Source organism: Benincasa hispida, chromosome 1 (assembly GCF_009727055.1).
Source record: "Benincasa hispida cultivar B227 chromosome 1, ASM972705v1, whole genome shotgun sequence".
Taxonomy (NCBI): domain Eukaryota; kingdom Viridiplantae; phylum Streptophyta; class Magnoliopsida; order Cucurbitales; family Cucurbitaceae; genus Benincasa; species Benincasa hispida.
The window spans coordinates 11,730,332-11,742,602 of record NC_052349.1 but is presented as its reverse complement, the minus strand read 5'-3'; the positions used below and the strand labels follow the sequence as shown (position 1 = coordinate 11,742,602).

General features: G+C 34.0%; 1 protein-coding gene across 1 annotated transcript in view; it reads right to left on the bottom strand.

The window, feature by feature from the left end:
* LOC120074442 (endoribonuclease Dicer homolog 1) overlaps window positions 1-5,580 on the bottom strand; it is a 34,195-nt gene extending 28,615 nt beyond the window's left edge. The window contains exons 1-2 of the mRNA XM_039027565.1: window positions 3,805-5,580; window positions 3,591-3,704 (exon numbers count right to left, since the gene is read on the bottom strand). Coding sequence (XP_038883493.1) covers window positions 3,591-3,704; window positions 3,805-4,974 — 1,284 coding nt within the window. The 5' untranslated portion in view covers window positions 4,975-5,580. The remainder of the gene's footprint in view (window positions 1-3,590; window positions 3,705-3,804) is intronic.
* Window positions 5,581-12,271: the final 6,691 nt, after the last annotated feature.

The following is a 12,271-nucleotide window of genomic DNA, read 5'->3' as shown; positions in this document are numbered from 1 at the left end:
ATATGGATGAAAGCCTGCCAATTTAAACATATATCTTGTAGAGAGTAGGCTGCAAATGCTTTAGAAAGAGAGCACCATAGTGAAGTATTAAGTTTAGCAGCCTCAAACCGAGCAAACCAAGGGGTTTCCTTATCTTGGAACACTCTTTGATTTCTTTCAAACCAAAGTTCAACGAGCAAAGCTTTTACAGCATTAGTCCACAACAGAATTGAAGATTTTTTTAAGAAAGGCCCAACAAGGATCTGCTGCACATTATCCCTGAAAACGTTATCAAAGACCCAACAAATGGTGAAGCATTCAAAAAGAGCTCTCCAACAATTGTTGGCATAAGCACAGTCAAAGAAAATGTGTTGGAGATCTCCCCTTCTGATTTACATAAAGCACACCAATTGAGAGAAAGAAAATGGGAAGGCAACTTCTGTTGTAAAACTCGAGCAATTAAGGGCTACAAAAAGCCTGATCCAAACTGTAATATTTACTCTCCAAGGGCTATTGGACTTCCATAATGCTTTCTGAAGGCAAATAGCGAGTGGTGAAGCCAAAGAAAGATGTTTGACCAGTGATTTTACTGAGAAGGAGCCACTAGCTTCTAGGGACCATGTGCGAGAGTCTTGACAATTCATTAATTCTTTCTTGGACCAAGAATAGCAAATTCTGGAACTCTAAAATCTCTTCTTCCTTTAAGAGCCTTCTGAAAGTGATGGACCACGAAGATGTTTGAGGATCCCAATGATTCGAAACTGAACCATTTGGGTTGGTAGCTATTCCAAACAAGGATGGGAAGTTGTTTTTAAGGGGAATATTGTCTACCCAGGGGTCATGCCAAAAAGCTATTATGCTGCCATTTCCTAACTTAAAAGCTGCCAACACTTCCACTTTCAACCATGATCTTGAGATGCTTATCCAAGGACTACGAAGGCTACACTTTACCTTTCCGGAAGTGTGCCAATCAAAAATACATCTTCCATGGATACTCTTAACAACTTGTCTCCAAAGAGAGGTGTTTTCGTGCATAAAACACCATCCCCACTTAGCTAAAAACACCAAGTAAAGTTTCTAGCCTTCAAGCCTCCTAACACAAGTCCTACATCTTCTTGCTTTCTAGAGACAAGCTCCCATTTTACCAAGTGATTTGTCTTACCACCTTTGTGGCCCTCCCAAAAGAAGTTCCTTATGATCTCTTTAATTGGTCCTCATTTAAAGAGAAAGCCTCGTTTGATTTGGATCAATGCTTTCTAGAGACGAGCTCCCATTTTACCAAGTGATTTGTCTGACCACCTTTGTGGCCCTCCCAAAAAAAGTTCCTTATGATCAATGCTTTGGATCAATGCTTTTAAGCCTTCAAGCCTCCTAACGCAAGTCCTCCATCTTCTTGCTTTCTAGAGACAAGCTCCCATTTTACCAAGTGATTTGTCTTACCATCTTTGTGGCCCTCCCAAAAGAAGTTCCTTATGATCTCTTTAATTGGTCCTCAGTTAAAGAGAAAGCTTCATTTGATTTGGATCAATGCAGGCTTTGTTGGCTGAATTGTGGTTTGAGAGAAACCAAAGGGTGTTTCATGATAAAATCCTTGGATGGTCAGAACGTTTTGAAGTCGCCCGACGGAATGCTTCTTTGTGGTGTATTCAATCCAAGCATTTTGAGGCCTATTCCATTCAAGATTTTTGTTTAAGCTGGCAGGCGTTTATCTTTACAGCATATTTGCTCTTGCTTTTAGGCTGTTTGCTTTTTGGTGTTTTGTTGTAGTACTTTTGTTTGGAAGCTGTCTTTCTTGTATCTTTATTCCTTCTTTGCAAGGGCTGTGTTTTAGCCTTGAATCCTTTTATATAGTGATTAGTTTGTAGGATATGATATGGGCGCTAAGTATGAGGTTCCAAAATTTTAAGATAATTTTACAATTTGAGTATCTTATGTGAATTGGGTTTTTTTTTTTTTTGTATTTTGATTTTTTTTTATTTGGAATTTATTTTGGGTGGAGGAAAAATAGATTAATGTTTATTTTGATAAAGGATGTTGAAGATTTGAATTTAAGTTTGAAAGTTTGTTTGGTTGAGGGATTTAAGGAGATTTCCTTGTTGGAATGGAAAAGGGAAATTGCCATGAGAAGCGTGCCAGAGGAAAAATTTTCATCTTCTCTTTCTCTTCCAGCCGCACAACGCCGACTTCCCCTCCTTTCTGTTTTCGTTCACGCCACCACCCACAGCCGCGTCTCTCCGTTCGATCACACCGCCAGCCTCAATACTAAATACAATCTCTCATCAACTTCATTAGCTTTTAACTCAAGGATGAGCTATTTTAAGGTAAGAGGACATCTAGCACCATATTTTCTCAGCCAAATCAGCTCCATTAGCCCTCACGAAGATGGAGGAATTTTGGCCTCCAAGTTGGGCAACAATCCATGAAGGTTCAAGCCCAAACTAGGTCAATTTTTTACTCTCCACATAAACATAGGTGGTCTAAAGAAGGCTCTTTTACATCCATTTCTCCCCTCAAATTTATGTTGGTGGTCTTTTGGCCACCAAGTTGGGCAACCTAATCCATGAAGGTTCATGCCCAAACGAGGTCAATTTTTTACTCTCCACATAAACATAGGTAAGGTCTAAAGAAGGCTCCTTTACATCCATTTCTCCCCTCAAATTTGTGTTGGTGGTTTAAAGACAGAAAGGCTGTTTTGGTCAAACACCTCGAGAACTCTTCTGTGTATATTTGGATGGAAATGAACTCTATAATTTTTCAAATAAGTATAGATTTTCTAACTATACTTAGTTATGACCATGTATAGTTTGCACAAGTTTTTTTATAACTACTCTACTAATATGATCAACTTAGATTGAAGGGCTTCTTTTGTATGATCTTTTGTTTTGCAAAAAAAAACCTTGTCCATTTGTCATTTACGTTTTTACCCTTTTTTGTACGGCTCGAAGCCATTCAAATGGTATTTCCTTACTCATATCCAACAAAAACATAATTGAAAAACATTAAAAGGTATTGGTAGAATTACAAAGAAAAATTATAAGCAAAGACTTAAGGGGGTAACTACACTTTGGCTTCATTCTGACGTGATTGATTTCTATTAGATCAAATGGATTAACATAACCGAATATTCATTGAATATGATAAAATGGAGTAACAAATCGTATAGAAATAAAAGACCTACTTTTTGTGTGAAGCGTAGGTTCAAAAGTTCCAGACTCGGATAGAGGGAAAATGTCAATTTTGGCCCTAATTTTTTTTGGAAAAAAAAAAATCAACTGCATCTAACGAATATGAAGCACGTATCTAGTACAAGATTAATGAAGCTTTAAAGAAAAACGACATGATTTTTGTTTAAATTTGTGAGTTTTGAAATATCTATTCAAATGTCGATCTTATGCATTAATTGCACTTCCTTTTGCGTAAGGTTTGGTTTTTATCAAAATAAGTAAGTTTTGAGAGATACTTTTGTTAATTTTAGTGGGTGAATTAAGTGAAAATTAAACATTTGTTTAAAAATGGCAACATATTTTTAAGTTTAGGGTTCGATTTGATGAAATTAAAAGTTCAAGGAGCTATACAGGATGAATAATATGCTTTCAAAGAGGAGCTCTTACCTGTTTGGTTTCAAATTCACGCTGCCACCTTCTAGCATCCCAAAAATCTTGACCCATTTCACCACAGTAATGACCTACTTGATAGCCAGTTCTCTCACGTATAACCTCAGCTTGCTGAAATTACAGAGAAATATAATACAGTCAATTCCTTACACAATGAACAGCTACCGGAGGCAATATTACTCTATTGAACATTAGTTACTTGTTTTTTAACCTGATAGACAAGTGGAACTTTGGGAACTAAAAATACAGCAAGCATCTTCTTGTTTCGAGTTTGTAAATCATTATAAATACTTTTAATGAGAAGAACAGCAATAAGTGTCTTCCCAGCACCAGTTTCGAGAAAAGCAATAGTATTTTTCTTCTTAGCTTGTTCAAGAACATCCAACTGATACTGACGAGCTTGTTCCTCAGGATTTTTTTCTTTAATCTCCTCGGAACTTTTCTCCGCAGTTCCCTGGAATTCCAGGTTTTTGTCATTATCAGTCATTGTTTCTCTGTTACGATCCGCTTCCCACATCCCTGAGTGAAAAACCATGTCATTTGACCCTGATTTGTCCCTCTCCCAATAACCTTTTTGTTCCCGCTCCCCCAAATCCCTATCTCTTGAATCCCTTCCACTTGTACAATAATGCTCTCTCCTCCTAAAATAACCTTTTTCCCTTCTACCTATCTCGTCTCGGTCACGCAACCTCTTCCTAGTGTGAAACTTTTCTCTATCCCTAGATGGACACTGTCCCCTGTTTGCATAATGCCTCTCATTGTTGCCATTGCTAATACGAGGTCTCTTATTGCTTCTCTCCTCATTATCACAACCCCAATCTCTCAACGGCACATCATTACTCCCCTCATGTTTTTGAATTCCATTTCTCCTAGGGATTTCAACAACTCTGAGCCCTTCATATCGATTTGGTTGCTGGAACCCATCATCAGATTCATAGCGCTCGCAGATATGACGACCATTATCAAGATTATCCTTGCTCAGCCCATTACATTGAAGAATTTCTATCTGTACACCATTGGACTGCACAGTTGAGCTATCAACCGGCATACCACGAACCCCAGATGCCTCATTCTCAATGAAAAAGCCTTCCCCCACGGTGCAATCACGATCGCCATTACAAGTTACCGGAGAGAGGCTTCCCCCGTTCTTGATACTGTCAAGAATGTGATCAATTCCACCAAAAAAATCGTTGGCCAGGTTCTGTTGATCGGAAGTGTGTTCAGCTGAGGATCCGGGGGCAATAGACGCGTGGAAATCCACAAAATCATTGATGATGTCGCAGGAGATATCCTCACAGGCATCAAGCCAGAAAGAAGAAACCCCCAGTGAACATGTTGGCTCGCTGCTAAAACTTCCCGGAACCCTAGTCTCATCCTCCATAGCAGACTAGTATAACAGATAAATTAGAAGCGAACAAGAACTAAGAAATTTCAATTTCTGGAACTTGAATAAAAAAAGTAAAAGGCATAAAAGAAAATCGAATTGAAGACAAAATCTCTACAAAAAGATAGAAAACTCAATAAAGATAGAAAAATGCTCGGCAGTGAATGGTTGACGCAGATGGAGCGGAAGCTGGGGAATGAAGGAATGGAGAGAGAGACGCAGAGAGAGCGAGAGAGAGAAGGAGAATAAGTTGCAGAAAGTTGGGAGAGTGATAGACCGTACGAAGCACGCAAAAGTTAAGGATTTTGGGGTTGGAAGTAGGGGGTGGAGAAACCCTAAACACCCATAAACTTTGAGCGTGATTCTTTGAGATTCCACGGCCTATCAAACGCCTTATTCTGCCTCTGTTAAATACTTGTTTGAATTTGACCCCACGCACTTTCGTCTTCCCCTCTCTCTCTCATGTCTCTGTCCCTCAGATTTTGCTTCTGCAACTTCCCCTGCTTCCTCACTTTCTCTCAAGCTCCTGCTGCTATACCCCAAACTAAGCTCCGAAGCACCCAGACACATTCCCTGTCGCGGTTTTCTTTTTTCCACTACGAGAAATACAATTTTCATTATTAATTATCCCTCTATTATGAATATTATGATAATACTAATTGACAAGGTTGTCATGTCTCTATTTTCAAGGTGTTGTTTATGCATCTCAAATATTACATATTATTAATATTTATACAATTTACTTTTTACTTATCAAATTGTCTATAAATAGTGAAATTTAGTGGATTTTGTAAGATACATATTGGACAAAAATAAAAAAAATTTGAGAAATTTAAGAAATCCATTTTTTTTCTTTATTTAATTTTGTTATTTATTTATTTCATATATTTATGTTTTACGTTTAATTTATTTTAATATTTATTTATTTTATTTTATTATTATATTACATTATTTTAATATTATATTTTAATGGTATCTGTAGTCGTATTGTACTCCTTAATTTCACAACACATCATCAACACGAGCTCTTATCGTTTTCCTCGCTAAAGATAAGTCCTAAAGATATGCCGGTTTTTCTCTTTTCATTATAATTAATAGATTAAATATTTTTTTACATATCTAATATATATTAAATTTCTAATATAAATATAATATTTTTTTTATATTGTTACTATAAAAATATTATAAACCTAGAATTTGTAGTATTTTATATTAATGGTAATAATTATTTGTAATTATTGCTTGATGCCAAGATTCACGTGGATGCCATAAAAATGTGATGTTTGGAAAATAATTCTTTTTCCGTAAATCTGTAAATGGATGCATTTGAAGTTCCAAAATTTTAAATCAATATGTTAGAGAAGATATTTTTTTATATTTCGGATATGCTCCTACAGTAGCAATATCGAGATAAAGGTTTTAAACAGAACTAATTTAATGTTTTCTTGTGGCTGAACAAAATAACGAGTTATTGATGAAAAATCATAAATCTTGACCAACTGGAACGACACCATTCCCTGAAGTGAATGTTGGGAATGTTAATAATCGTAGTCGATGTCGTGATCGTGACAGAGGAATAAATATTTATTATTTTCGTGGTGGTCGTTCTAGTCATTCAAATTATATATAAAACAAAAAAAAAAAAAAAAAACAAAAGAAAATGATGATCACAACAGAGGAAAAAACCTCCACAAAAGTATTGAAAATAAATGCTTCCGATATGGAATGACTAAGCATTGGTCACATACCCGTCGTACATCAAAACACTTAGTTGATCTCTATTAAGTCTCCCTGAAAGAAAAAGGAAAAAATGTAGTAGCAAATTTTGCATACAAGGATAATGACATATTTGACTCATCTCATATAACAAATTTGGATGTGGCAGACTTCTTTGAATATTGTGAAGAGAAAATCATCAGAATTGATGGAACATTAAACATTTTCTTTGACTTTGGAAATATCTAGACTTAATGTTGTTTTTTAATCCATCTCCATGTTTTTTTTTTCCTCTTAGTAGATGTTCACCTTTGTATATTCCAAATGTTGTTTTTCTTATTGTAATTATTTTCTTTTAATGGAGAAATTTGGATCATTTTCATATGTTGGGTGACTCAAAATAAGTAAATAAGATATATGTCTAGCAGACAGTGCAACTACACATACAATAGTTACAAATAGAAAATATTTTTCCAAACTAACAATGTTGGAAGCAAAAGTCAATACGATATCATGTTCTGCAAACCTGATTGAAGGCTTTGGAAAAACAAATATTATTTTTCCTAGAGGAACAAAACTTACAATGAACAATGCATTGTTCTCTAGTCAATCAAAAAGAAAACTACTTAGTTTTAAAGATATACGTTGCAATGGTTATCATATTGTGACTAATAAAAAGAATAATATGGAGTATCTTCATATCATATCTACTGTCTCATAAGAAAAACATATACTGGAAGAGTTGTTTACTTTATCTTTTGTATTATATTATACTCATATATTAGTAATTGAAACATATGTAACAATGAACATGAAGTTCATGAATTCAGACATATTTACAATTTGGCATGATAGATTAAGTCATCCAGGGTCTACAATGATGAGGAGAATTGTTGAGAATTCAAATGAACACCCATTGAAGAGCTAGAAGATCATTAAATCTAATGAATTATCATGTGATGCTTGCTCTAAAGAAAAAATAATCATTAAACCATCACCAGTCAGAGTGGGCACTGAATCACCTACATTTTTATAATGAATTCATTGTGATATATGTGGACCTATTAACCCACCAAGTGGGTCCATTTAAATATTTTATGGTATTGATAGACGCATCTATTGCTTAGTAGTTAATTGTTAGACCATTGCTTATGAGAGCTAAGCTCTCTACATCTATATGAGGACATGCTAATTTTCATGCAGTGTCACTTATACATGTTACGTCAATAGCTTATCATAAGTACTTGTCATTACAATTAGCTTATGGCCATGAGACAAATATTTCCCAGCTGAAAATTTTTGGATGTGCAGTATATGTTCCAATTGTTCCACCATACTAAGATGAGTCCTCGAAGGAGGTTAAGAATATATGTTAGATATGATTCCCCATCAATTATTAAATATCTCGAACCCCCGGCGGGTGATGTATTTACTGCACGATTTGCCTGTTGTCATTTTAATGAGACAGGGGAGGAATTAAAAAGTTGGAAAAAGAAACTACAAGGAATGCATCATTTGTCTCATTTAGATCCCAGTTCAAAAGATATTTCATTTGCAAAATATAGCAAATCAGCTACCACATGCATTTATTAATTAAATAAAGTAACTAAATCATATATACCATTTGCAAATATTTCATAAAAAAATTGATATCCTAATACAGCAAATTGTCACTAATGAGTCTAGATACGTTAGAAGCGTGATAGACTAATGTTGGGTTTTATGTCCTAAAACTCGTGGTTTGTAAATAATAAACTCATTCTATAAATCGATAAATTTGTTAATGAAGATGTGAATTGCTTATTTAGTTTTAGAAATAAATCTAATAAACTAAAAGATCCACGACTATTACATGAGTACTTGAACTTTGTGTGGAGACATAAGAGCAGATCATATTCGAATAAATAGACAAAATATAGTATATGAATAAGGTTGGGTGCCTTATTCTAGTAACATTATCGGATGCGGCCCACTCTGTAGTTGTTAGAAGAAGTTGTAAAGTGCTACAAACGAAGTGATCCTAATTCGTTCACGTGGTGACATGAGGAGTGGGGACATCCTGTGTAATGAGTTTGCATAAGATCGGACCAAGAAATAAGTCACTCTTACTTTATAACGTTGTTTACTGTTTAAAACTGACTATTTCAAAACGATGACCTAAGTAACTTGACCCTAATCCTAAGCTAACTATGAACTTCTGTTTATTTGGGATTATCTTTAGATTTTCATGGGTGAGGGTTGGTTTAACAACGCCGGCTCAATAAGTCTCCCATTTCAGGGGTAAGACCGGGTAGATAGCTGGGGAAATTTGGTGCAAGATGTAATTCACTCCTACCCACTTTCAGGGATAATAGAAAGGTTGTTCCCTTAAGTATTGATTTCAGGTCTTGAATAAGGGGCTCCACCCTCTCATTAGCTGAGAGGGATTCTATTTGTTGATTGGATCACAAACAAATTGTTCATTAGATGATCAGTGGAACTTAAGGAACAAGAGGTAATCCCGGGGATAAAACAATCATTTGATCCAGCCCTTATTACAAACAACCTGTGAAGGGTTAACTTACTAATTATAGTTATATCGAGTGGACACAATATATCTACAGTGAGGAGAGTGTAACTAGTGGGCTTTAATGGAGTGACCCGATAGTTAACAAATGAGGGTTAATTCGGTGTAAAGAGTTAGCAATTAATCTTGGATCGTTGGAGCCCATGATCTGTAGGTCCATAGATCCCCTATTAGCTCACAGACGGAATTAGAAACAGCGTGATAAGTTGATTTGAAACGTTCAAATTTGAATTAAGGGAATTAGTAATTATATGTGATATAATTACACGTTTAATTTTGGAATTGAACATAATTGGATAATCAATTAATATATAAATATAATTTAAATATTAATTTCATGAATAGGGATTCATGGTAATAGAGTTGGTGATAAATTAAGTTAATATTTGATATTAAATTAATAGAATTAATTAATTAATTATTAATTATTACTTTTATTAGAAAAATTGATTATTGAATTAATTTTTGTAAAATTAATAAAATTTAAATTGTAATTAAAGAATTAAAATTGGAAAAAGTTTTTATTTTGAAAATCAATTTCAAACTCAAAAGGGAAATGCGGGATTTCCCCACTTTCAAGCAAGAAGGTTAGTCACCTTCTTATACATAATTCCATAATCAAATTCAAGGAGTAGCTGGAATCACTTCAAGTGATCAGTTTAGATGAAAATCATGTAATAAAACCACTCTTCATTAAAACAAAAAAGAAGATGCAATTGCTGAATTCTAAGGTTTTTAAGGTTAGAGAAGTTGTAATGGTGGTCCACAGCAAGAATTGGAAAATATTGCAGCTCCAATTTCCTTAAGCTCAACAATCTGAAAAACTAGAAAACCTCTCCTCCAATTTCCTTAAGTTCAAGCTTGTTTTGAGTCCCACAACTCAATCTATGGCTCCTAGAGAATGGTAGGGAAGCTCTAATGGTAATCCACAACAAGAATTGGAGAATATTGCAGCTCAAATATGTGTTTGAAAAGAATCTTCAAAGGTATGTAATGAACCCTTTTGATACCCCATGAGCATGCTTAATTTGATGTCAAAATTAAAGAATTGGAATGTTTAATGATTCTGTTTTCTTCCACTGCATGTTTTTGTAAACCAACAACTAGTGGGTTTCAAAGATAAAAATCCTCGAAAAAGAAAAATAATTAATAGTCAATAACACTTGATTTTGAGGATGTAAATACCCTTGAAGAAATTATTGACACGACTAGTGAAGAAAGTGAAATACCTATAGATAATAATGAGATTTCAATAAATTATGTCATGACAGAAAATAGATGGAACCGAACTAATGTAGTTATCAACAATATTTTTTCATATAATGTGACTCTTGATATTATATATGAAAGTGAGGATCCTGAACCAAAATCTGTTGAATAATGTAGACATGGAAAAGATTGGCTTCAGTGGAAATAAGCAATTGAGGCAGAATTAAACTCATTTGCAAAATGTCCGATTTTTTTTACCAGAAGGTGTTAAACCTGTGGGATACAAATGGGTATTTGTGAGAAAAAAAAATGAAAATAATGTGGTCACAAGATATAAAGCAAGACTAGTTGCACAAGATTTCTCACAAATACCTGGTATTGATTATGAGGAGACGTATTCTCTGGTGGTGGATGCAATTATATTAAGATATTTAATTGGTCTGATTGTGTATGAAAATCCTGACATGTAGTCACAACATGTTTATATGGATTTCTTGATAATGATATTTATATGAGAATCCCATGATGATTTAAGGTACCTAAAACATATAAATCAAAATTTTGAGACTTATATTCAATAAAGTTACAAAGATCGCTATATGGATTGAATCAATCAAGACGAATGTGGTACAATTACCTAAGTGGATATTTGTTGAAAGAATGATATCAAAACAATCAAATATGTCCATGTATTTTTATAAAGAAATCACAGTCAATATTTTTTATCGTAACTATATATGTTGGCTTAAATATAAATGGGACTCATGAAGAGATTTCAAAGACCATAGAATTTCTGAAGAAAAAAATTTGAGATGATAAATTTTACTTTAGCTTGCAAATAAAGCATAAAGCAAATGGAATTGCATCAATTTATACATCAAAGATCTTTTGTGGATTATTTACATCATTGAATACTCTTGTGGTGATTCTTTCACTCGGTGTGAAAAGAATATGTCATCTGATCTCAGAAAGATGATGAAGAATGTTGTGTTCTAAAGAACAATAAATTTTGAGAAATAAGTGCACTTATATAATTTGACTAGTTTATGCATTGCACTTTGTAGTATTTTTCAGTAATTTCGTTACATATATATGAAATTCCTCCAAAATGAGGATATTGGAATAGAGTTAAACATATAGTACGTTTTATTCGAGAAACTGATTTATTTTATTCTAATAAGTCTAATTACGACCTAGATGGTTGTGAATATGCAGGTTAGTTATCTAATTCATACAAGCTAGATCTTAAACAGGTTACTTGGTACATGGAGAAGAATTTTTGTATTATGACGATCAGTGAAACAGACCACAATGGCTACTTCCTTAAATCATGTTGAAATTTTTATAATTCATAAGGTTAGTCGAGAATGTGTATGGCTAAGATTAATGACTCAAGGCATTCGTGGAACATGTGGTTTATCTTCTAGTAAAAATCTGGCAACAATATTATACAAAGGTAACACGACATGCTTATCTCAAATCAAATGAAGATATATTAAATGAGATAGAACAAAACATATTTCACAAAAGCTTTCCCACACTCATGATCTTGAAGAAAATTACGATATCACTGAACAAAAAAATTGTTTGAAAGATAACCTGGCTGACTTATTTACAAATGCATTACCACAATCTTTGAAAAACTAGTGCATTGTTGGGTTATATGTCTTAAAACCCGCAGTTTGTAAACTTTAAACATATTTCCATTTACAATAAAGATGTTATTGAGATTGTTTCAATAAAGTTGTTATTGAATATATAAGTTGCATTTATAGATTCCTAAATCCAATAAACTAACGAACT